A 25,786-nucleotide genomic window follows, 5' to 3' on the forward strand; every position below is an offset into this window, starting at 1 on the left:
TTGCCGATTTTTTAAAAGAAATTCACATGTAAATTTTAGGGCCAATTTTTTTTTAAATGTCATAATGTGCACCAACACAGATATAACAAAAGCCGTAATATATTAATAATAGTGTAGTGTAACAAAAGACTGTTAAAATTAATTTTAAATAAAACAGGATTATCTAATACATAAAAATGAATGTTGATATATAATTTTAAGCTAAAAATCGCGTTTAAAAATCTTTTACAATGATATTAGTAATTTATATTGCTCTGAAAAATCACTTAAAAAAGTAGGAAAAATACAAGGGAATTCGAAATTAAAGTAAAAATTATTCTTAATAATGTTAACAAAAAATATTGCTTTCTTATTTGTATAACGGTTAAATAGAATAAATTAAATTTTAATATCAAACATCAAAAAAAAATTTATTCCAATGTAAATTACTAATTCTATTGTGTAATATTTTAAAAGTATTACATTTTTTTTTATGAAAAATCACTTTCTACATCACTACCAATATAATATATTTTTGGAAAAAAATGTACCTTTTTAATTTCGTTTTAAATCTAAATTTAATTACTTCTATTTAACCGGATCTATGTTCGGAATTTTCGCTGATCGTAATTTTCACCGATTTTACTAGTACTTGCCAGATAAATTATATTTTCACTGTTAAAATACATATCTACCAGTGAAAATGTATTCTGAAATGAGTTCATTGGAATGACATATTTTAAAAAATATTTTCGGTATAGATTCGAGTAGATTTGAATAATTGCTCGAATATTCGTGAAATATTCGTTTATTATTAATTTAATAATTTGTATATTTGCGCATCATAGGTAATCATTATTTGTCTCAATACATCAGAGTGACTAGTGCCACTCTAAAGTCCATAATCCTTTATGCACCTTTATTTTTTTTCGAAATGCAAGACAAGGAAACGCTCCTTCTCAACAAAAAAATGTTTTTTAAATGCTTTCGAAAAGCATTTATGGATATAATATCTATGGCGGTGTTTACTATGACCGAATTCGCAGAATTCGTTCGTTGAACGAAACAAAATGTTGGAAAGGTACGCCCTTTATTAATGTTAAACGCTTATCTCAAAAATAGGTGTGCGTCGCAAATTTTTGTGGAGCTCGTTTTGCAGATATTATACTCAGTTTCGATCATTTAGAATTTCCTTATCCGCAATTTTCGATTCCACTATAATTCGGTCACCATAATTTAATTATCGCACAAATAAATCAATTTAAAAATATAGTACGCATCGCTTGAATGGACAGCCATATATTTTTTCATTGATTCTTGAACATAAATGTGATTTGAATATTCATATTTACATATTGAAAGATGGTCTAGAATTCTAGATTAATTTATATTCTCAGTTATGAATAGTTTCGTTCTAAAATAATACTTTCTGGTGTTGTTTATGTAATATATCTTTATATTTACATATTTTTGACAAGATCCTGTTAGGTTCCATAATAGGACATAGTCTATATTCAACGGCGTCTATCGACACCACATTCTTTGATTGATTGTAATTTTATTTCTATATATGCTCAACGGTCACATTACAAATAAATTAATTATCAAACGGCATTTTTTTGCAATTATAAGCCGGATTTTGGGTTCATTATAGTAAAATTTATACGATTCCGTAGTCGTTTTCGCTGTAATTTGCCGTATAACGAAATTATAGACTGAATAAATTAAGTCGGGAGAAAAAATATTGACACACACGCGTACACACGTATATAATCAACTGAATAATAAATTGCACAATTTTGGCATTCTATGATTATGTTATTTTTTACATCCATCTCCATCTCATTGTCGGTTTGCATATTATATCGTATCTCATCCCACATTTGCAATTGTACATTTTCTATTTTTTTTGCTGCTTTTGTGGTGTAATAATGGTTATTAGGGGCATTACCGTTCAGGCATAGTGTGCGCAATTATACCAAAATGCGAGGCTTTTTTGAAGATTTCCAAGGTCATTTAAGTCGACTTAACCAAAGCGAAACCAGCAGTTACTATGTCCTCGTAAAGTTTAGGTTATCGTTATTTATCGGCAAGATTCTCGACGAGTGATTTAAGAAGATTTTTGCGACCTTGGGCAGCAGAAGAGGCTAAATCCTTTAACCCCGGGGCACATTTGCAAAAACTTTTAATAAACGAGTTTGACTCTTCGAGTGCGGGCAAATAATCCTTTTTTAGTTGATGGAAATTTTGATTTTTTTTACCGAGTCATGCTATATTTTTATAACACTACATATACATTAAATGTGTACCTAGAAACAACACTTAAGCTGTAAATTTTATATTATTTTGAGTCCTCACTTCACAGGAATCCTACCGGTATTTCTGTATTTGAAGTGTAAAATATATATTTATATAAATTACATTCATAGTTGACTACTTAAATCTATACATAATATTAGTAATACAAAAATATGTAAAACAGCAAAATGTATAGAAAACGTGAACTAAATATATTGTAAAGGTGATAAATACACACAAATTTAAGGATCAGATTTTTTTAATAATCGATAATTTACTGTATTTCATCAATTATGAAAATTAATATCAATTTAATAACTGCTTCTGAGCCGATCCTTTACATTTTGGTCGGTATATTGGCTATAACTTGGCGGATGTTGGTTTTTAGGCACTCAAACATTTCGGGTTTGTCGGCGTAGACATGATTCTTAGCATAACCCCACAAAAAAAAATTTAGACTTTCAAAGACCAAGTGACGCAGACAGTTCTATGTAAACAATCCGTATCTATAGTAATTGCACAAATCGTACGTAAGAAGATCAAGTCGCTTTCCAGCTACGAAATCCGAATCCTATCTTCGAATAAAACTTGGAGACTTTAAAAAAAATTATACTATTGCAGAGTCATACTTGATTAGAATATTGTTGCGAATTTAATATTAATTTCTAATTAAATTACTTCGTATTCATAATAATATTAAATAAGTATTTTAAATATTATTTTTCTCACGTTAAACACACTTGCAAATTTATGACATGTCAGTTTAATATACATAAAACTATAGCATTTAAGAAATGTTGCCATCACAAAAAAAACACATTTAAAATCTATATGGATGTAATAGAACGGGTATTTCGAGCGTGACGAAAAACCACTAGATAAATAAAAAAGTTTCAAAAATATCGAGAATCCATTCGAATTTAATATGTAAACACATACTAATTATTTATTTTATTTATTATATACTTATTTCGGGGGTTTCACACTAATTAATAATAATTAAAAATATTATTTTATGGTTATTTACAAAAAACATGTACCTCCCTTTTTAATAAATAATAAATTTTGCACAACCCAATTTGCCCAAGTTTAAAATTTTTACCTATAGCAACTTTAAAATGTGGTTTAAGAGTATTTTTCATGGTTTTTTCAGTTTTTATACAATGAAATTTTTCTCGTCTGCAAAATAAGTTTGTCCCTATCTTTTGTTATAGCAACAAGAATACATGAATGCCAGTGTCGTTTTGTAAGAACTATTGCCCTCTAATTAAAAAAATGTGTATTAATTGCTCAATTTGTTTGGTCTTCTAGCTACTGGTTTCACCGTAATCATTCCCGATAAATACGTGTTATATTATAAAAATATTTAAACAAACTCATTCGAGTGATTTCAACATTTTTAAAACTTCGTAACCTACGAAATCTGTAATATAAATAATCGTATTTAATTATTTGAGAGAAAATATTTTGACAAAAAACTATATGATTTTATTTATTTATTTTATTTTAACATAAAAGAAAAATCGGTTCATTGTGTATTTTGTTAGCTAAAATTTGACAAAATGCAAATAAAAGCGGTAAGAAATATGGTTATTTGTAAATTAAATGATTTTATTTTTTTTTATTTTTAACAAAAAATAATAACTTGTTTTTAATTTTTTCCCATATAGTATGTACATATGGAAATATGTTGTATGTGATTTTTTTCGATCAAATCAAGTGATAATCAATTATTGTGTAAAATACTTTTATTGCGAAAATAATATTTAAACTTTCTATTACTTATATACCTGCAATCACTTCCAATATTTTTTGCGAGAATATTCTTACTTCTTATTCGAACTTTCTTTCACCCTTCCTATTTTTATAAACTTTAGTTTACTTAAATTTAAAATACGTTTTTTTTGTTTATTATTTACATTAATCAAAAAACTTTCTATTATAATTATGGTGTATAAGTAAGGTGTTAAAAAATCACAACCGAATCATTCAAATAACGATCTGCAACTGATGCATTTATCAAATTTAAAATGCATCTGGTGAGAGATTATTTGTACATTTTTTTCTTTCTTTTTTAGTAATGTCATAAATTAGTATCTACTTGACATTTAAAAAACGAAATTTAATTTATGTAACAAAAACATGATATGCACGCACAGAGTAGAGAATATCTGTTCTGTGTAAGCACGTGATGCATTTGCTCTTGTGTTCTTGCGGCGTTTTTGTAATATGAGCTGCTCAATTTTCCTGTGCAAAAAAGGGACGCTAAGTATCGATAGTTTCAAGAATTTTACATACTTATATCATCACATTTTTTTTCTTCTTTATTCCACTCTTGTGTCTATGACCAAAACGAGGAATATAAAACTTTTTATACGAAAATATTTATATTTACACGAAATGTTAGAAAAAATATGTTATTGCTTATTTTATCCTTATTAAGTTTTAATGAAAAAGACAAAGTTTTAAATTTATACTTGAAATCAAAATAAATTAATTTTGACAATAAAAAAACAGTTGCGCGAAACCTTTTTAAAACTAAGATTTGAGTGACGTTGATGAAAATGGTTTACTCTGTAGGCAATTTTCTGTGTTGTTTTGAATAGTATATGGCAAAAGCCATATTTTAGTCGTTAAAGTTTTGTGCATCTCTACTTTGAATATTTAAAATTACGAATCTGTAAGAAAATAGTTAATAGATCCGCTTTTATACTAAGTTTATGCTTTTCTATTCGATGAGAATTTAAACAATTAAAAGCATATTTTATATTATGTTATTTTTTGTGTATTTCACGTATAGTGTATACTGCGTATTTTATTACTATTTAATTTAAAAAACGATTATTTTATTATTTTACACAGTTCTCTTATTATAAAATCGTGTTTGTTGAATGGATGATTTTCCCATAAAGTCAAAAATTTGTATAATCATAAACGTTGAATGATCGTTTAATTACACGCGTAAAACACGACTGCGTTTATGTAGAGGCATAATGTCGTGAGAGTGGCAAAATAAGCACAAAAAGCGTCATTCAATGCAAATTGCAATAACTGACAACGGAAATTACATTTCAAAGGTTCGCCGCGCGATAATTAGACACACGACTTTTCTAGGCGAGCCATCGGGGTGGGGCGGGTGATTTCATTGCGTGGATTATATTTAAATTGAACTATTTTACACGTTAATTGAATATAAATATTTTTGCGTAATGGTCGAAAAGTGCGCCGTTATGGTTAAAGCATAATTTTAAAATTAAGGTTAGGTTGATATATATTGCATTTAAATGTTGCCATAATACAATAATGTAAATGCTGAGTTTAAAACATAATTTTACGCAATAGAGAATGTCATGACCGAAAAAAAGTAGTGTTATGACCGACGGTATTTTTCTAAACACGGCGCGATTTTTAAAAATTAAGGTTATTATAGTACAATGTTATCAACAGTTATTGTGCTAGAAAATGCGCAAAATTCACACGAAACGAGTGGTTCGTATGCGATTTGATTTAATAATATGAAAATTTGTCACGACGAACGTTTCACGATACGGTACTATTATTATTGTATTACGCGGCAGTAATTTATCAACAGCGAACGATAATTAAAAAAGTACTTCACACGATTTCGCGGCGAGCTTCGGGCGAATCCTTGCAACATAGCTAAATCACGATTCGTTCGAGTTGAAGTTTTAAATCGATCTAAAAGGTGGTAATTGTAAGTGTAACATCTTCGAGCGAACAATCTGCTTGTGTTTTTTTTACCATCTTTGGTATAAAAACACACGTTATGATGTTTCATTCGATCCGAATGACATCATAGCTCGGTTCAATTTACATCTCGAGCGATCTTTGCAATATTGAAGCGAAAAAAATGCACGATATTTTATGTCCTCGCTTGCATTGAAAGTGCAAATGCTACTTACTACTTGGAAACCTTGACGTCCCAGTTTCGAACATCCTAAAGGTATTGCTTTTTATTCTGACAGATCTGTTAAAGCTACATTCATTAAGATGTCTACTGGGAACTATATTTATGTTGACCTAAGAAAAAAATATATTTATTTTTATTCCTTACAACAAATAAAAACATATTATTCAATGTGAGACTACTATTATATTTTACTATTAAAAAATAATACTTTACTTTAGTTATTTCGTACTGTCGTACTAGATAATTATTATAGAAATAACTATGTCGACCGTGTATAACGCAAAACCACTTTCAAACTCGTCGAAGAAAATTTTGCAGATTCATCCAAATCTATGAATCTTTGGTTCTAAAAATCCCTTTTCCTCGCGGATTTAAGTTACAGTCGGTTGACGGTTTTATTCAACGCCGAAGAAAGACAAAACCGTGCAACTTTTGTTCCTAGAAAAGACTGTTAAAGTGTTTCCTTATTAAGAGCTTAGCATATTTAATACTGTATATCTATCTTAAAAATTCATCATTAAATACTGTTGAAGATGCTGAACCTAAAATTTTAAGTCATATTTTTATATTAAATAAAAATTACTTCATTTACAATTTTGTGTATTTGTAATATATCTCATTATATGAAGCTATGTTTGGCGGTCGATGGTGACGGGTAGAAATTAGACACAGATTGAGCCACTGTATTTGAGTATTTTATTGCAAGTATATAATGGTTTACATGTTAGAATATGAAAGTGAACGGTGGACGAGGCACCACCGACGTTGTCTATCCGTCGAAGTCCACCGAAAGAATGTGCCGCCGTCACAGTGTTACCAGAGTGCCACCAAGTTTTGGTCATAATAAAATAAATACATATGTAAATAAACCCCCACAAAAGCTTCAATATATGCTTTAAAAACTGATAAATTATGATTAAACGTTGATTTACTAGCGTTACTCGTAAATTTATTGAAACTATTATACATTTCTTTAAAAATACCAGTAATAACGTCGTGAATACAGTACGAAAATACAAGCACTGTCATCATCAGGTGTATTAACGATCGTTTTTACGATATTGGATGCATAATGCCAAAATATATTACTATATTTAGTGTGACGACTCCAATAAAACGCATGACCCCAACATCACGACCAAAATACGATAATAATGACCCCTCAACTTTAATTTTTTTGAAGATTTTTAGGTCACGGTCGTATGCGAATTATTTTACTTCAATATATAACGTGCTATTGCACAAAAATGCCGCAGATTGTTTTTATTTCATTTTTTAAATGGCTAAATTATATAAAAATTTCGCGTATATGCAAATTAGAGATGTGTCAACGCGTTAACTGACGCCGGATTAACCTTTCGATAATCTCACTTGCGGATTTTAAAAAACGATTGGAAGCCTCTGGTTTTCGATGCACATTTTTTTTACTTTTAATCAAAGGATGCTGCATGGAATAACCCTGACCACTAGAACGTCTCGACATTGACTTAGATCGACTTTAATGTCGATCTGATAAAATTCAGATTCAATATTCTTAAATTAAATGTTATCGTATAATAAAAAAAAACAATGTTCAAAGAATAATTTAATGGAAAATAAATAAGCAACAACAATGGTGTTTTTTGTCTGGGAAAATTCATATATTTTTCAGTTCTTTATATGCATATTTGAACAATACCCTCAAGATTAGTTCTCATATTATCTGCGTTCGTTTTTCCTTGATCGTTTGCTACTTGATTTTCGCGACTCTCTGCTGGAACTTCGTCTCTTGGGGCTTTTTTCTCTCTTCGATCTACGGCGACTCCGACCTTTTCTAGATTCTTTGTCATCTTCATTTTCATTTCTGTGATTTATTACTTTCCGTTCGGGAGTTTCAGACCAGCGCCAATTACTTCCGTTTTCTTCATTCCTACAATATAATGTTTTTATAAATACAATAAATAAATTAAAGCAAACAACTTACCTAATATATTTTAGTTATATATAAAGTCATACATTTATATCACAAAAATAAAATAACTTGATTTATATGTAAATTTATGTCTTATTTGTTTAGATACTATCGGTAAAATTTATAGACAAAAATAAAATTCAATACTACTTTATTCAAAAATCATTTCTGTGATTGATTATGATAGGAATATTGAACCTAATTAATGTTTAAAAAATTGTAATATATATGTATGTACAAGTAATTTTGATTTACTGTATAATATAATAATCTAATCAATGAATACAAATTTACCTTCGGTAAGAGATAGCTAAAAATATATCAGATTAGTAAAAAGAAGGTGTAATATCATCTGCTTTAATTATTCTTTAATAATAGTATTGATGTAATATCAAACCATTGGGAAATATTATAAGCCTTGTAATAAAAATAGTCAATTTTATACCTATAAACTTAGTAAAACAATGATTTACTTATGTACATTAACGTCCTATGGTTAAGTCATAGAAAAGTACTTCAACGATTCGTCGAGTGTTTGAATAAAGTTAGATTTTTAAATAAACATAATATAGTCGACTAATGGAGTCGAATGGATTTCCAAATCAAATGTTCTTTACTAATTTGTGCTTACATTTAAATAATAAATTCAAGGTCGCTCAAATAGCATTGTCATGAATGATTTACTCTAAGCATTTAAAGATAAATTACAAATTTTCAATAGGGACGATTTTTCGAATAGTTGAAAATATTATATTTTCTAATTATAATAAAAATAAAATGAGATGAAAAACCATATAAGAACAAATTTAAGACACAAGAGATCTTATTCAGTCCATAACAGAGGATTTTTTTAAGATTTACACCCAGTTTTGGCAATTTTAGATACAAACATCTTAACACAATATTAACAGATAAACCTTATTCAAAGATTCTGAAAATATTTTCATATTTTTTTAGTTCAGTTATAGAACATATGGAAACAAAAAATTTGACAATTTTAAAAATTACTTTGATTAATTGAAAATCACTAATTAAAGTTTTTTTAAATTAATGCAGAAGAAATCATGAAATATATTCTCTTTCACATAGGCTAACAATAATTTATATAAAAAGGTAATCTGTATTTAAAAAATACCGAAATCTTCAATACATTACTGCAATAATATTGAACATATTGTAAAAGAAAAAAATTCTTGTAACGATTTTTATATAAAAACTTTCCTTATTTATATTGTAAAACTCCATACAAATAAATAGTTATAAGCTAGTATATAAGTATTATTTTTAAAAACATGTTTGTAAATTTAATCATTATATTGAAATAAAAATTTTATGAAGAGAAAATATAAATTATCCGAGTTATATTTTTGTGTAGTATTTTACATCCAATTTATCATACCTTGACCAAGATCTACAGCTCCTGCTTCGACTATCATTATCTTTATCGTTGTATTTGAACGAATTATCAGAAAATAAATCTCCCGGATTGCGAAACACGTGTAAAAAATTGCAAGCTTTTCCTTTAGGACACCTTTTGCTTGCAAATAGACCTGAAATCATATAAATCAATATCAAATATAGTTTCAATGAATGATCTAAGTGATATTTTAGCTGCAAACCGCATATAGCTTGTTTCCATGATGGCACATCGCAAAATTGTAAATTAATTTGTTTGCCGGCATACCATCGCCCATGAAATACTCTATAAGCTTTTACGGCTTCACGAAGAGTCGCATATTCTAAGTAAGTGTTCCCACGAAGATGTCTTTCAAAATTACAACAGACCTGAATAAAAAAATATTTAAAAAATTATAAGATTGCTATAAAAAAAATTGTGAACAATTTAAATGAGCAATATAAAAAATAATTGTTCCATAAAATAAAACACCCCATGAATCTTTTTCTGAAGAAATAATCCGAAGATTTACCTTGCATAAAAGCACAAACAATTTTTTTTATGGAACAAAGTATTTATTTAAATGCGCATATTTTTTAAAATAATTCTTCCTTAAATTGCCTCTAAAAAAATTATACAAACCTTAAATTTAACAATTTCGCCTATCTTTTGAAATTCCGGTAAGACTTCATCGAAGAATTCTTTAAAATGACCATAAGCTTCTTTGTCGTCGTATTCCAACAGAATATCTGTATCGTATTCGTTTGCCGAATAATTCTCTATACCAAAATTAGCGTAGAAATTTTTAGCTAATAAAACCTGAAATAATATAATCATATAAGCATTTATTTGCAACGAATCATAATTTAAAAATAAATTAAACATACCTTGCTAACGCCAGGTTTTCTATGATTCCTAGAACAACCGTCGCCGAATCTACATATCCCGATTTTAGAATAAAACGGACAGATATCCTTATCGGAATTAGTTTCTCTCACAACTCGCAATTCATCGGGTAGTTCACCAACACCTGACGAAAACTCTTCGATTCTTCTCATCAGTTCTTCGTGACATCTTTGTTGTTCTTCCTCTGCTTTTTTTCTCGCTTCTTCGGCTTCTGTGACTTTCTTCTGTTGCTCATCCCATTCCTTAAAAACCATATAAACGAAAGCTATCAAATTATCCCTTACATATAACATCAAATTTAATAATATACTTGTTTGATTTTCAAATCCTGTTGAGCTCTTTGAAATCTCGCTTTAGCAATCTTCTCTTGCAGCTTGCGCCATTGCTGTTGAGCGACCGATTCTCTCTCTAACCACTTTTCGTTCTCTTCCTGTTGTAATTTAGTAGCTTCTGCCAATTTGAAATTTTCTAACTCTTCTTGTTCAGCTAACCATTTTTGATAGTTTTCATCCGAGCTTTTAGCGATCTTTTCTAAAATATTATATTATCTTCAATAAATTATTTATATTCATAAAAAAATCACTGAATGAATGATATTTGACCCTTTTCTTCTTTCGCGCATCTTTCTATTGCTGATTTTTTTCGCAAACGGCGGCGTCTCTCTTTTTTAGCTATTTTTCGCCATTCTTTATGCCTAAATATTATTTGTTATAAAAAGTAATGATTAAAACAGAACTTAATAAATGAAAATTTACAGTACCCTCCCATATTACAGCTTTTAAATAACTATAACTATGGATTTCGATCAATCCACATGCATTATGGGTGCCTCAAATTTAACTGTCAAACGAATATGTAAACATAACCTAAAACGTCAATTTGCTCTTTTATAATTTTGGCCATAGCATCGACGTATATTTTTATCGAACGTACAATAAACAAGAATCGTAAACAATATAAAATTATTTACCTAGACAAAAAAGGTAACTTTTTTATAATTATTAAGGATTGTAGTAATTTTAAAAATAATTTACCTATTTAATGAAATTAAATCAACACACGTTGACCGCAGACGTCCTTTCGTCGCATCGCCAAGCGAGTAAACTATTCCCGATTTTGCTAGCTCCATAGTAGCAACTGAATCTTTCTCTCAAGAAGTCAATATTGTTTTATCTTGCCTTTTTTCTTGACAAAACCCCTCCTTGACAAAATCCTGGCTATACTACTGATCTCACCGCACGAGCCTAGACAAGTAAAGGTAGGATTCCGAGGAGTGCAGCTCGCAGCTTGCGTGACTATACTTTGAACTATGGGACTGAATGGAAGCATTGCTGGCGCACGCGTGATCATCGCACGCGCTTCGCATGTGGCAATAACTTCCATACAGTCCCATAATTTAAAGCAGTGCTTCCCAATTACTTTCATGTCACGGTCCCCTAAATCTGAAATAAAGAATTCCCGGCCCCTAAAAAATTTTTTTTTTAGTTAAAAGGATTTATTTGGCAGTAATTATTACAATTATAATAAACATATCTATAATACGCAACATTCCTGCACATGCGCCTACATCATATTTTCTGTGTATATAAATATGTTTTAATATAATGTGTTATTATTTAACAGACTTAAATATATAATATACATTCCCTAAATATGTAATGTGGAAAAACATTCATAAATTAATATTTGTACTTTCTACTGAATATGTCCTACGGCCCCCAATTTGGGAAGCACTGGTTTAAAGTATAGCCACACGACCGCAAGAGAAAACAAAAGTTTTTAACACATATAGTGAAGACAGCAAAAGTGATTAATTTTATAACAGAACAAGAGGTGTACGGGCGACAAGGCGGTGTCCATTCAGAATATTTATGGAGCTTATTATTACTTTCAATGCATATTAGGTATGAATCCATATATATTCCGAGTGTTGAATCAACGATCGATGCTATCGAAAGTATTTCATACATCTCCTATGAGTAGATTTAGTAAAAAAAAAAGTGTAATTGAACGAGAGGAGAACGTTTATTTGCATAAATCGCAAAAGTCAATGATAGAATTATTCGTGAAGACTTTTGCCTCCGAAGATGTTCGTCCAGTAGTATTGTAATATTGAACGAAGACGTACGTGCAACTTTTGTTCTGGTAATAAAATTACGCGTGTGTCGTGTTTCGTTTGTCACAGAGCTGTGTGTCAAATGCATAAAGTAATAAAATGGCCGAATTATTATTTTTGTGTGTCTTTTATCATTTATTTATTTAATATTATTATTTGTAAGTAAAATATGTAAAAAATATATTGCATACGCTTGTCATCGGTCTGAGCAGGATAAGCGTTTGTGTGTGTGTGTGTGTGTGATAAACAATAACAAAAAGGCATAGCATGGTCTCGTTCTACGTTCGAATAAAAGTCTAAGCGTGTATTTAATAATAATTATAATTAATATTGACAAGGCAAGGCAAAAATGTATGATAAATTACGGGCACAATTTGTTAGACGTTATGGTCGAAACGCGTAGCGTTAAGGCCGCGTGTAATTTTTATCCGGCTGAGCGGTGGCCACGGCTGACCGGCGTCCCGCCGTTTTAATCATGAGCGTCGAGGAAGATGTGTTGCGAATACAGAAAAAGCTTAACAAAATGTCGTCTGGGGACGGATCGGTGAGGCTTTTCACGCACATTACACCGCCGGACGGCGTTCCGTCTTCCGAGGAATCGGCCGAGACGACGAAACGTCATACCGATATTGCGTCGCCTCTTCCCATTTACCGCCCATTTAAACGTATCGGTCGGATGTCTGACGAGAAATAATCGATCTGAAACAGCGAGTGACGTACGCTCCCGTTCGTTCGATCCGAGCCGAGCCATAATTGCTCCCCCTGCTCTATCATTATCTTGCACTATACAATTTATAGTTAATATCGGTCTATAAAACCTTGTTTTGTTGCAAGTGTTGACCTAATTCCATAAAAATCCATCCAGATGTTTCGCTAAAATTGATCCATATGTTCTTTATTTTTAACCACTTTTCTAGCATTAATTGTATAATCGCGAACATCGATTATTACAAATCAGATAAGATTTAAATACAAAGGAGCAATGTCTGTGCTCAACAGTTCCTGATGTAGCCGCACAATAACCATACTTATCAACGATTTATTGTCTTTCTCAAATGCAAATTTCCGAATTGATTATTTTTTTAAAACTAAAAAATGGGACAAATTTTTGCTTAAAATATATCGTAAAATATCTCGTGAAGATGCCACGAAAACTAAAAAAAGGTCATGGAAATTTTTGTTAAAAAACCATCTTCAAAAATTTTTTCGAGAAATTGATACTATGTTAAATATAATTAAATGGTAACTGCCTAGCCTCCTCTTGGGCCAATCCTGGATGACGTACAAGCTCGTCGTAGAGGAAACCTATATGCTTTTTGCTAAAATTCAAGAAAATATTTGCAACATCAGCAGATACAGTGGCGGCCACCTAAATAAGCCACTTAAAGTTTTGTAAAAATGCGAAATAAAGTGCAAATTTTACATAAAATTGTTAAAACTTTTTATTTTTTATCTAGATAATCTACATAATCGTAAATAATACTATGTTGTAATAAATATTTTAAATATTTATTTTCAATTTAAAATTGATAGTCAAATTCACCTATATGCGAGATACATATGAGTGTATTCTAAATATTCAAAAATAAACTAAAAATACCATTAATATTTTGTAAGGTGACCTTTTGTCCTTATAATAGCCCTAAAACGGTTAGGCATTGACTCGATTAATTGTTGGTATTTGCAGCAGGAATCAGTTCCCACTCGCTTTTTACAATTTAATTTATTTCTTTTAAATTTGTGACAAATTAATTTCAAATTTTCTGTTTCAAATGTCTCCATAAGTGTTCAATTGCCATTCCAAAACATCCATAATATTGTCTGTGAACGACTTTTTTACCCTACAATCTTCAGCATAAGGTAACATTATGGGCTTCATAATATTAGCATATACTTCCTGGTTCATAATCCCTTCAATTAAATGGATAGGACTGACCCCATGCCATGACATAAAACCCCATAACATAATGCTTCCACCAGCTCCTTTAATTGTTTTTATGGTATTTCTGGGGTTGAACTCTTTGAACTCTTCCATCAAAGCCTATTCTATTGAAATTAGATTCATCACTAAGCAACATATTTTTCCAGCTTAATATTATCCAGTTTAAATGATTTTTAGCAAAATTAACGCGTAATATGCAATTGTTTTTTTTCACTAATGGTTTACGTCGAGCAATGGTGCCATATAATCCTGCTTCATACAGCCTTCTACGCACTATTCTAACACTTATGTCACTTTCATTTAATTGATTTACTTCTTTTCTAATGTCTACAGCAGTTTTTAATGTATTTTCTTTGGAAATTCTAATTATTTTTCGATCCATACATGTCAAAGTTTTTTTTGGATGTTGTTACGTTTAAGGTTTTCACATGTTTTATGTGTTTTAAAATGTTTTAACGCATTATATATTTGACATCTTGATTTTTTTCGATATTCATTTTTATTCATCTTTATCATTTTTTAAATCCACAGTTAATTCTCGTTTTTTACGATTACAATGTGCACTTTTCCCCATAATAAATTTGTTATTTAATTAAAATTATATTCTAGGTAAAAAATACATTATTTATTATTAATTTAAATTATTTTAATTAATCCTTATAATGAAATAAATCGATATCACGGCGTTCAAAATAAAAATAAAAGCAAAAATTATCCATTAGACAATGATTCCCTTTAAAGAGTGACAATGTGTACAATACGCCGTCTTGGACTTCTCAGAAAGGCAAGGGTATTAAATCTCCGGTTTAAGGGATGCATCAAACTGTTCATTAATAGTGTCGCTTTAAGCCTCAACCATTATTTTCCAGTCCCATATTTTGTTACGCAGTAATTAAACATTAACGAGCCAAAAAATGATTTTGTAAAGTGTCTTATTTATGTGGCCGCCACTGTATATCTAATGCCGCTATAAATTTATTTTACTAAATCCCACGCGAATTTTTTTGCCAGTTCCGTTATATTTCTATATCTCGATATCAATTCGCTTGCTCGCTGCTCACAACCCACAGCAGCAAGTTGTGTTATGAATTGTGAAGCGATTATCGAATTTATGGGTCAGTCTAACAATACTTCTATTGTTGTACAAAGCCTTTTCGATTGATATTAATGCTAGAGCTGACAATCTATTCTTACTTTGACTATTTCTATTGAATTAGTCGATTTTTCTAAAATATGTTTTAGTTCATTTTTAATAATCAAATTATTAATACAATTTATAGATTTTAAATGGAATTCTGGTGACGAATATATATAAATAAGTTCGCTTTTCAACCTTATAAAATTAAAAAAAAAACGTTCCAAACAAGTGTTGAAGTGATATAAAAAATAGTTCTAGAAAATTCAGTCACGTTTAAAAGTACCATAAATTTTAAATTATCAATATCTTTAAAACGATCAGAAGTATTCGTGGAAATTGTTTCATATATTTCGAAATATCGAACTTTATACCTCAATTTCAGACCTTCTATGTTATTATTGTGATTTCTTTCTCTATGTAACTCTTCAATCCTGACTTTGTTCCATAATGAGTCAAAATCTTCATTTTTGATATTCAAAAATTCCACAAATTTTTTTATTTCACCTGAACAATAAGATATGTCGATGTTTTGTTTTGTTTTGTAGATTTTTATTAACTACTAAATGGTACAAATTTGCGTTATAAATTGACAATTATTTATATTTACGTGACAACGATTTATCTTAAATATTAGCCGTAGTTCTGAAGAGAAGTTCACATTAGTATGGATGAAAATAGATTTAATAGAAATTAAATTCTAAATCTTGTAAATAGCTTCTGCATTAATCACAGCATTAGAATCCCATCGATCTTCATCTTCGATTATTTGGTAAAATATTATTATTAACTCTCTTCTGGATTCACAAAACATTTTTAAAATGCTACTATTGTATTTCCATCGTGTAGGAGCAGCTGCAGGGAAACGTTTTTTTATTTCACAATCGAGAAGAAATACTCTTCTTGAAGATTACAAAAAATGATGAAAATGATAATACACCCATACCTCGCTTTACGGCCTAGATACGTTCCACGAAATTTGGCCGCAAAGCGAAAAGCCGTATAACGAATCAATTATTCTAATACAAATTCATACAAATTCAATGGGATTGGTTCCAAATTTGTTAAATATGTAACATGGTTTATCATTTAAAATGCATTTTATCTTTTTATTTCATTTAAATCAAAAATACATACATAACAAGACATACATTTGTACATATATAATATATAATAACAGACTCCAAAAACCAACAATAATCCATAAACAAAAATGAAACAACTTCATGTTACATAAAATATGTGTATGAATACATACATAATTTTTTTTAAAATGGCTTTAATCTGAAGACGATAAAGAAATGGTAACCTTCAGATCACTGTCGTTCTCATTTTTCGCTGGTAAGGATGGGCCTGGCTTGAAAAAATTGCCCAACGATGTTTGTCTTGCCTTTTTGTCTCTTTCGTTCTTCAGTGATTAATAACAGCTAATGGCTGAGTTAATTCCTCGAGAAACTTTAGCACTACGTTTGACGTCAGGATCGTTTTCAAGGAAGATGTGTATTCCTTGTTCGAAATAGGAAAAAGCTTTTGACAATTTTTTTGATGTTAGCTGTTTGAATACAACAGGCTCTGTCTCTTCATCAAATGCCGGTTCTGCTTGCAATTGAATGGGTTCCTTATATGAAAGGGGTTCCCTATCAGCTTCAAGTAGATCAAGCACATCACGTTCGTTCAAACCTTCAAAGCCGAGATCATGTGCTAGATCCAAAATGTTTTGCCTAATTTCAGGAAGGCAATTAACTTCCGCATCAGTATTTTTTACACATTCTGGCCATATTTTTTTCCAAACATGGTTCATTGTTGTTAATTTTAATTCCTACCATGATTCACTGATGCTGTCAACAGCAACCTTGATGTTATAGTTTTTCTAAAATGTTTTAATTGAAGATTTACCATCGGTTTCCCTTATAAGTTGTCGGAAAGTTCGGCGTAGGTAATATGCCTTAAAAGTGGCTATTGCACCCTGATCCATTGGTTGAATCAGAGCTGTTGTATTTTTCGGAAGGTACTCAATCATGACATTTTCAGATAGTTCGGATAAATTAGTAGGATGCCCTGGTGCATTATCCAAAATTAGCAAAGCCTTGTTGCTTAAGTTATTGTCTAGCAAATATTTTTTCACTTCTGTGCAAAAGTGATTTTTGAACCAATCCTCTAAAGTAACTTTAGTCATCCAAGCTTTCTTGTTGGATCTCCATATGACGGGTAATTGATTTTTATTTAGTCCTTTAAGAGGCCTTGGATTTTCGAACAAATATATTAAAAGTGGTTTTAGCTTAAAATCACCCGCGGCATTTGCACCAAGTAGCAAAGTTAATCGTTCTTTAGACACCTTATTACCAGGCGCAGATTTTTCGGTTTTTGAAATGTACGTGCAATCAGGCATTCGCTTCCAATAAAGCCCTGTTTCGTCTACGTTCAACACTTGTTCAGATTTATGACCACCTCTTTCAATAATTCCCTTTAAAATGTTGGGATATTCCTTAGATGCGGCCTCATCGGCGCTAGCTGCTTCACCTTTCATTTTAAAATTACGCAAATTAAATCTATTTTTAAATTTTTTTTAAAATCGACATCGAAAAAAAGTTTTTTTGCCGTTATAGCGAAACATTTTAGGCCGTAAATCGAAAACTTGCCTTAATTGAAGAGGGCCGTTATAGCGAAAGACCGTATAGCGAGGTATGGGTGTATATATATATATTTGAAAATTTGCTTGCAGATTGAGATAAAATAAGATTTAATCTGTGAGCAAATATGGAGTTAGGACAAATATCTCGAAATTTTTTGTACTGCATTGTGCTCCCCAGACATTACAGCAGCTCCGTCATAAGTATAAGCAATTCATTTTTCTGTATATCCAAATTTCACCAAAGTATTATGAATATGATGGAAAAGAGCATTAGCTGTTCTATTGGGACTTACATCGATAAATCTCTCTTGAATGATATCATTCCCGTCTACGTTTGTATGGCCTTTAGGTAAAATAAGTCACGAAGAGAGATTTTACACCTGCTCGGCTATTGGTATGGAAAGCCGACAGCTCCCACTGCCGAAAAGCCGGAGAAATAGACAGATTCAAAACGTCAACCGCATGTACGATTGATGGCGAGCGACTAAGTACCAGCATGTGTAATGGCTGAGGATCTAGTGCGCATGCACAAACAATTCCATTCCCAATAAGCAATTCACGGCGTACGCGTATTGTCTGCGTAAGACAGCTGGCCAGCCAGTCTGCCCGCGCTGCAGTCGGCTTTTGCCGCTTCTTGGTGTGGTTGTATAGCCGACTTTCTGAGCGTTTACGTTTCATAATTACATAAATTAAAAATATTAATAAATGATAAAAATATTTAAGTTTTAAAATCATATTACAATCCCAAGACATGTGCCGCATCTATCGCATGTATGGACAGCACACCACTGATTGTTTTTTTTTTTGTAAAATGTTGAAAATATTTTTTTATAATATGTCCTACATCTTTTAGTTCTTCCTTTAAGGATTCCTGGTCGGACGATAAATGTAGATTTTTAATATTATTCTATAGTTTCTCTCATGTTTTTTTTTGTATGAATGAAATATATACTGTCTTTCTTTAGGGCATTAATGGTTGCGCTGTATTTATCGCCAGTTTTTAGTTGAATTTTAACCTCTTCATTATTGGTTTCATTGTATATTCGATAGTTATCGAGCTTAATAACATTATTAAGGGTTTGATATCTTTGGCGTTTTTGATGGTGGTTTTAGTTTATCTCTGCTACAGGTTTTAATATTTGTTCCGTTGTCTTCTTCGAGTCCACTGTATCTGTTTTTTGTTTGTGCTCCCACAAACCAGTAATTGTTCGTTTTTGTTTGGACTATATGTTCTGAACTTCTTAATCCCTTTTTATTGTTTGTTGTCACTTTTTGCCATTCTTATACCAGTTATTGTTGTCTTTTTTTTTGCGCCATTGGCGCGATGCACTAGTACGACTGTGATAATATTAATTTTTTTATGCACGCGCGCTCACTAGTTATATTTGGACTTTGGATATGCATTTTCTATTGGAACGTCCGTTTCGATTGAGTATCGATTTGTAACTATATACACTTAATAACATGATAACGTCACGAAACATTACAAAATTATTCATTTTTTTGTCATTATATTTAGATCTATGTGTAGTATGTTAGTCTTAATACCATCGTTCATTCAATCTGTTTTGCTTCAGGGACAAGAACAGGCTCTCGATCTCCTCAAGACGCTACAAACCCTGGCCATAGATCTAGACGTCCTCACGAAAACGAGGATCGGCATGACAGTCAACGCTTTACGTAAATCCAGTAAAGACGACGAGGTCATCGCTCTGTCCAAGACGCTCATCAAGAACTGGAAGAAATTCCTATCAACGCCCGCCATCCCGACCAAAGAACCGGCCGCCGCCTCCAAGACGCCTCCCAAAATCGAAAAGGAAGAGAAGAAAGAAGACAAAAAGAAGGCCAACGCTTCATTCCCGCCCCGATCCAACACCGGCGACGCCGTCCGCTTAAAGTGCAGAGAGCTGCTGACGCAGGCTCTCAGAGTCGACGGAGAGCCCAACGAGGGTTGCGGCACTCCCGAAGAGTTAGCCGAAGAACTGGAGGAGTGCATCTTCGCCGAGTTCAGAAACACAGATATGAGATACAAGAACAGAGTCAGATCCAGAGTGGCGAATCTCAAAGACATCAAGAATCCGAACCTCCGCTCCAGCTTCCTCAACGGCGCCATCGGCGCTGCGCGCCTGGCTAAAATGACGCCCGAGGAGATGGCCAGCGACGAGATCAAGCAGCTGAGAGACAAGTTTGTCAAGGAGGCCATCAACGACGCCCAGCTTGCCACCGTTCAAGGCACCACCACCGATCTGCTCAAGTGCGGCAAGTGCAAAAAGCGTAACTGTACCTACAACCAGATCCAGACGAGGAGTGCCGACGAACCGATGACCACATTCGTTCTCTGCAACTCTTGCGGCAACAGATGGAAGTTTTGCTGAACGATGTATACCAGTCGCGACGGAACTCTCGAAGACGTGGAAGCTCAAATGCCACGAGTCAATTACTTCGATTGAATATTTAACTAATATCGATTCGTTGTCAAGGCGGACTGAAGGATTTGAGGAAACTACACTTAGCGGAATATATTTAACCTTTCGCCCTATCTTAGTGTGTGTTAAAAAATGTATTTCGATCGCAAAACTATAATGGGATAAATATATATATTCTCATTGTTTAGTTTTGTTTTAATAAGGCACGAGCGAGCATCATCAATGATGCGTTGAAAGACGTTGATATCCAATTATTGACTTTTTGAAAACAGGAATAAGAAAAAAATGGATGTTTTTAATGTAATTATATAATACATTAATGTAGATAAATAATATATTATATAACCTAAATAATAATAACTTAAGAAATAAACATGAAATAATCATCTTTTTTAAGAAGTTATTTTATATAACCCTTTTTAATCGGATGATTTTTTAATGCATGCCATGTCGAACATAGTTTATACGCGGTGTGCACCATAACTATAAAATTGACGGCACCACATAGATACGTCATCTTATAGTTATAGTTTCAATGAATTCATGCGATTCTCAAAATTAGATTAAATGAAATTACCAAACTTTCACTGCACTAATAGGTTTACAATATGACATGTATTGATGACATCCGTGGTGAAAGGGTTAAAAGACAATTTTTTGTAAAAACATTTTAGAGGCTTACGATTAAATAGACAATAGAGATTTAAAAATGTAGCTTTTAAATCCTTCATAATCTGTAAAAACCTAAAAATCCTTCAGTCATGATCCTCGACTAACACTCGTCGCCACTGGTATACACTCAGACTTAAATGAGTTATCGTTTGTAAGCTTTTGATTGTATTTTCAAAAAACTTAACCACTAGCTCGTATCAATGCAGTTTTATGTAATTTATATATGTATAAAAATTAGTAAATAAAACGAATGAGAGTTTGAGAAATAAAATATTCATCAAAAAATATCAGTATTTTATTTATCAAATTACGCTTTACAATTTTTGCCACAAAAATAAGATATTGCGATACAGAATGAACATTTTTGATGATACAATAATTTTAATCAATTCTGATTTACACCAAACTTTTTTTAAAAATTGTTTTAATAAATAGCGCAGATAAAAAACGTCAATAAATTTAAATCAACTTTGAATCGGAATAAAAATCAAATCTTGGTTACAATTTTATTAACCTGTTAACATTCCGTCAATGGCGCTGGATCTAAGAGTTTTCTTATTTTGTTATGATCACTCCACGAGTTTATGTTTGGTGGAGTCCTCCCCTCTTCTATCTCCCTTCTTTGAAGAATGCTACTGCATTGGTTTCCTTTGCATGGTGCATGGTATGTTTGTTGTAGGTCGGTGGATCCTTACCACCAAATAATTAATTTTTTTAATTTCAACATACATTTTTGTATGTGCATTTATTTAGTGAAGTCATTTTGCATGTTGTACATTATTTTGGTACCGTATGTTGGACTGTATCCTACAGACCCTGCAATAAATGAAGGAGATCAATTCGAGATTGGTAGTAGCGGCCAAACTTCATGCAGGATCTCCAACACAGGAAAGCGCTACCGCCCTTGTTTAGAATTGAAGACGAGAAGACTGACTAAATATAATTGTAAATTATGTGACCAATATTTATGCATGCAACATTGTTCCTTTGTTTGCTCTAATGACTGATTGAGAGTTAAATAAAACCAGGAGGAACACTTACTGATTGACGTGAAATATTTCGTTTTCAAATTAAGTTTTTTAGATAAATAATTTTATATTCAAATGCATTTGTACATATGTATTTATTTAGGTTTTATTATGACCAAAACTTAGCGGCATTCTGGTAACACTGGCGGACAGACACACTTTCTCTTGGTGACTTTGGCGGGCTAGCATAGCCGGTGCGGCCATGTGCACAGTACATACGCACGCTTAAATTGTAAACATGTAATTATACCTCAATAAAAATATTACTGCAGCGGCTCAATCTGTGTCTAATTGCCACCCATTGCCAAACAAACAATAATAATTTAAATACTTTTTTCTTAAATATTTTTTAAAACTTGATTGCGTCCAATCGGACTACGACCGGCGCTGCCTACAACAGTTTCTCCTCAAAAAATTTTCAGATAGACTTTTTTAGCTCCTGCATCAATTTGTCCTTTTCAAACAAAAATTCCGAGATAGCTTTTGAGCAAAAATTTCCAAAATGCCTGTTTTATTTTTAGTGTCTCCCTTTGATATTTTATAATATAAACTGACCCTAATAATATAAATACTGACTGAAAAAAAATGGTTCTTAGCATCTGTCAAAATGATTGTTACCATTTAATATAAATTCTAACCATCTTAAATTTATTCTGGCCACTTATATTCTGACCTTTTAATATAAATTTTAACCCGCGTAATATAAATTCTGATTACAACGGTATTAAAATTCTGAACAGAATAAAAGTCGAGAATGTTTTATAATATATTTATTAACTTAAAATATCCTTTCACATACAAAAATTACCCAATTCTTGCAGCCAATTTTTATTTTCTAGAACTATGACAAAATATGTTATAAAAAATCAAGTTGAAAATCTGTCTGCAATGTTGCTTGATATTTAGATTAATAGCTACATATTCTAATAATTACGTAGATATTGTAATCATATAATTTAATATACATTACATAGGAACATTTAAATATGTTTTTTTTTCATAGACAGTCACATAATAAGGCGACATATAACATATACTAAGGATTTTAAGTTTTATAATGTCTTTTGTCAAAAAGTGCTACAAAAATTAAAATTTATTACTGCCATTTCAAAATGTACGATTTCTTCTTCAGTCAGAATTAAATGACAGCTTTAATAAATAAAACACTTAGTCCCTTGGCAGTTAACTGTTACTGAGAGATTATAGATGAAGAAATCATAGAATTGCAATGACCACAAACTAAACTAAAAAAATTCAAGACAAAAATCACTCGAATGTGAAACAACTAAAGATTGATGAACAAACTTAAGTGATAGCATAGCATTTTGAAGCTATTTTTCAAGCAACATAATTAATTATAACATTCGCGAAACAGAACGTTTTGGAATATTTTCAAAAATATCTAATAAACGAAATATATTATAAAATTAACTAATGGCTAGATCATCATTTTGTATCTCATGACTGAGCTGAGTTTGCAGATTTGACAGTTTGTTCTTCAACACTCCGATTCCCATCATGACGATGTTCTCCGGTTTTAGAGCGCCGGCGGATTCGACGTTGAAGAAGAACTTATTCGGTTTAGCCTCCCAATTGAAGTCCGCTTCGCCTAAAAGGTCAATTAGTTTGCATTGAGTATAGAACGACCTTGAAGTAATTTTTTGTTATATGTACTTACATTGGTCTTCGTCCAATTCTGTATGCTCACTTTTAGGCCATTCGTCTGGTTTGGGAAATAGAGTGTGTCTCATGGAATTGTCAGGATCGTACTCGAAACAAACCCCTGCTGTCGGGTTCCATTTTGCATGCTCCTTTCCGAAACCTGTAAATAAACACTAATTAATAACATTCATTATCGTGTAAAAATTAGATAATGATATAAATCAATAAAAGCGATACCTTTCTTCGCATAAGCTCTGAGTTTTAATTCCTGTCCTTTTCGCAACTTGATTATCAATATTTCATCTGAATCGCCATACTCCGCTTGATCGTCTTCTCTATGTCGGGACGTAACGGGAACGACTCTTGGATCGCTCGATTTTAAATCGGCTGTTGTGATATGCCGCGTTTGTTCGTCGGCACATTTAACGTCTAAAGTGAACTCCACCGAGCATTGCGGACAAAAATTAGCACACAAACAATCCTAAAAGTATATCAAATATATTAATTATAAACTTAAGATGAATTTCAAATAAGAACGCATACTCTTGTATATTGAAGTCTGTCTACGACGTCGTCTGATATCAACGGAATGAGACCGATTCTGTGCGACAAAAACTCGTCACTGAGAACCGTCGAATTGGCATCCAATTGCACCCAGTCGATCGCCATCGTCGGCGTTTCGGCGATGAATACTCTCCTCATACTATTGGCCACGCTGTGAAATGCGATTCATATGAAAATACCATTTGTTGTCAATTCGTATGGTATAACCTACAAATGACTCACCTCAGCTCTGTATCTTCGACGATAAACTTAACATTTTCATCCGTAAGCTCTGTGATGTGAACGGAGGGTTGATTAGCGTACGGCATCTTTATTTACAGCAACAAACTAGTATGAAAATATCGAAGCGTTGCTCAACGAACTAATGTCAGATGCTGTGTTGCCATATATGAAAAACATTAATTATATACATCTTATAAATCAAGTGTTATGGCCAATTGTTTTTAAATTTATAAATTGTTAAGCGTATTTATAAATTGTTAAAGTTTTTAAATTTTAAGGCTTTAAACTCATCTAGGGATTAAATGAAATAATGTTGCTAAATTCTCATATTTATTATTATTTATTATTTCGCGCCAATCATACATATTACGATATCATTCTAGTGGCGTCCAAAACACTTTTAGAAATAAACTCATAAAATTATTCACTAACTATCACTTTGCAAAATATTGTACATATAATTATTACCAAATAAGTTTCTAGGTTTAATTATTTTTATTCTTCTGAACTTCCTTTGGGTACGCAGAAGAAATGATGTCTTAATATTGAGATATCTGCAAAGGCGAAGTCTGTGATTTTTGTTACATTTGCACCTCTAATAGTGTGTTCACTTTGATATCACGATGGACAAAGTCGCGCCTAGGAAGTTTGCCGCCTGTACGTCCCCTTCCCCTCGACAAAATTTAAATCAGTAATTTGTTGCTTCAAACATTGTCGTTTTTCTTCAGATATTGATAAACTGCATAGTCCATACATGTACAGTACGCTCGGAATAAGGATTCCGGTTTGTAGTTATATGCGTGTACATTGTGGCTCAAAACAATTTCTCAAATAAACATTATACTTTATTTCCTTGGATTGGGCGGAAAGTGGTTTTCCTTTTCCAAGTTTAGACATTATTCTTTAGCGACGGAATGGTGACGGGT

The 25,786-nt window shown here is 31.7% G+C and overlaps 3 protein-coding genes across 4 annotated transcripts; 1 reads left to right on the top strand and 2 right to left on the bottom strand.

The window, feature by feature from the left end:
• Positions 1–7,780: 7,780 nt before the first annotated feature.
• LOC148233632 (uncharacterized) lies at positions 7,781–11,367 on the bottom strand. Its single transcript, XM_088188568.1, has 8 exons — positions 11,222–11,367; positions 11,064–11,155; positions 10,772–10,992; positions 10,443–10,703; positions 10,198–10,374; positions 9,779–9,944; positions 9,559–9,709; positions 7,781–8,117 (listed from the first exon to the last, which is right to left on the bottom strand). Exons 1-8 carry the CDS (start codon positions 11,227–11,229, stop codon positions 7,907–7,909), a joined length of 1,287 nt encoding a protein of 428 aa, XP_088044694.1. The 5' UTR covers positions 11,230–11,367; the 3' UTR covers positions 7,781–7,906.
• A 1,623-nt stretch (positions 11,368–12,990) lies between these two features.
• On the top strand, positions 12,991–20,897 carry TfIIS (RNA polymerase II elongation factor). 2 transcript variants are annotated; one of them, XM_088188632.1, is made up of 2 exons: positions 12,991–13,121; positions 19,864–20,897. In XM_088188632.1, the coding sequence occupies exons 1-2, from the start codon at positions 13,053–13,055 to the stop codon at positions 20,659–20,661; spliced, it is 867 nt and encodes a 288-aa protein (XP_088044758.1). In that variant the 5' UTR covers positions 12,991–13,052; the 3' UTR covers positions 20,662–20,897. The 2 variants fall into 2 exon arrangements, with proteins under 2 accessions (XP_088044758.1, XP_088044759.1); XM_088188633.1 differs by having other exon boundaries at positions 19,876–20,897.
• Positions 20,898–23,167: 2,270 nt separating this feature from the next.
• On the bottom strand, positions 23,168–25,038 carry Polr2C (RNA polymerase III subunit RpII33). The gene is made up of 5 exons (XM_088188634.1): positions 24,861–25,038; positions 24,618–24,789; positions 24,312–24,555; positions 24,091–24,234; positions 23,168–24,021 (listed from the first exon to the last, which is right to left on the bottom strand). The coding sequence occupies exons 1-5, from the start codon at positions 24,944–24,946 to the stop codon at positions 23,840–23,842; spliced, it is 828 nt and encodes a 275-aa protein (XP_088044760.1). The 5' UTR covers positions 24,947–25,038; the 3' UTR covers positions 23,168–23,839.
• Between the last annotated feature and the right edge of the window lie 748 nt (positions 25,039–25,786).

This window comes from Plectrocnemia conspersa, unplaced genomic scaffold (genome assembly GCF_051122295.1).
Source record: "Plectrocnemia conspersa isolate PC_06_02 unplaced genomic scaffold, ASM5112229v1 ptg000007l, whole genome shotgun sequence".
In the NCBI taxonomy this organism is placed as follows: Eukaryota; Metazoa; Arthropoda; class Insecta; order Trichoptera; family Polycentropodidae; genus Plectrocnemia; species Plectrocnemia conspersa.

Coding starts and splice junctions, on each gene's coding strand:
- LOC148233632 (XM_088188568.1), bottom strand. Junction 9,710..9,778: donor ATGGAAACAAGCTATATGCG/GTTTGCAGCTAA, acceptor ATATGATTTCAG/GTCTATTTGCAAGCAAAAGG. Junction 8,118..9,558: donor AGCTGTAGATCTTGGTCAAG/GTATGATAAATT, acceptor ATTATATTGTAG/GAATGAAGAAAACGGAAGTA.
- Polr2C (XM_088188634.1), bottom strand. CDS start 24,946: ATGCCGTACGCTAATCAACCCTCCGTTCACATCACAGAGCTTACGGAT. Junction 24,790..24,860: donor GTCGAAGATACAGAGCTGAG/GTGAGTCATTTG, acceptor CGCATTTCACAG/CGTGGCCAATAGTATGAGGA. Junction 24,556..24,617: donor ACAGACTTCAATATACAAGA/GTATGCGTTCTT, acceptor ATATACTTTTAG/GATTGTTTGTGTGCTAATTT.
- TfIIS (XM_088188632.1), top strand. CDS start 13,053: ATGAGCGTCGAGGAAGATGTGTTGCGAATACAGAAAAAGCTTAACAAA. Junction 13,122..19,863: donor TGTCGTCTGGGGACGGATCG/GTGAGGCTTTTC, acceptor GTTTTGCTTCAG/GGACAAGAACAGGCTCTCGA.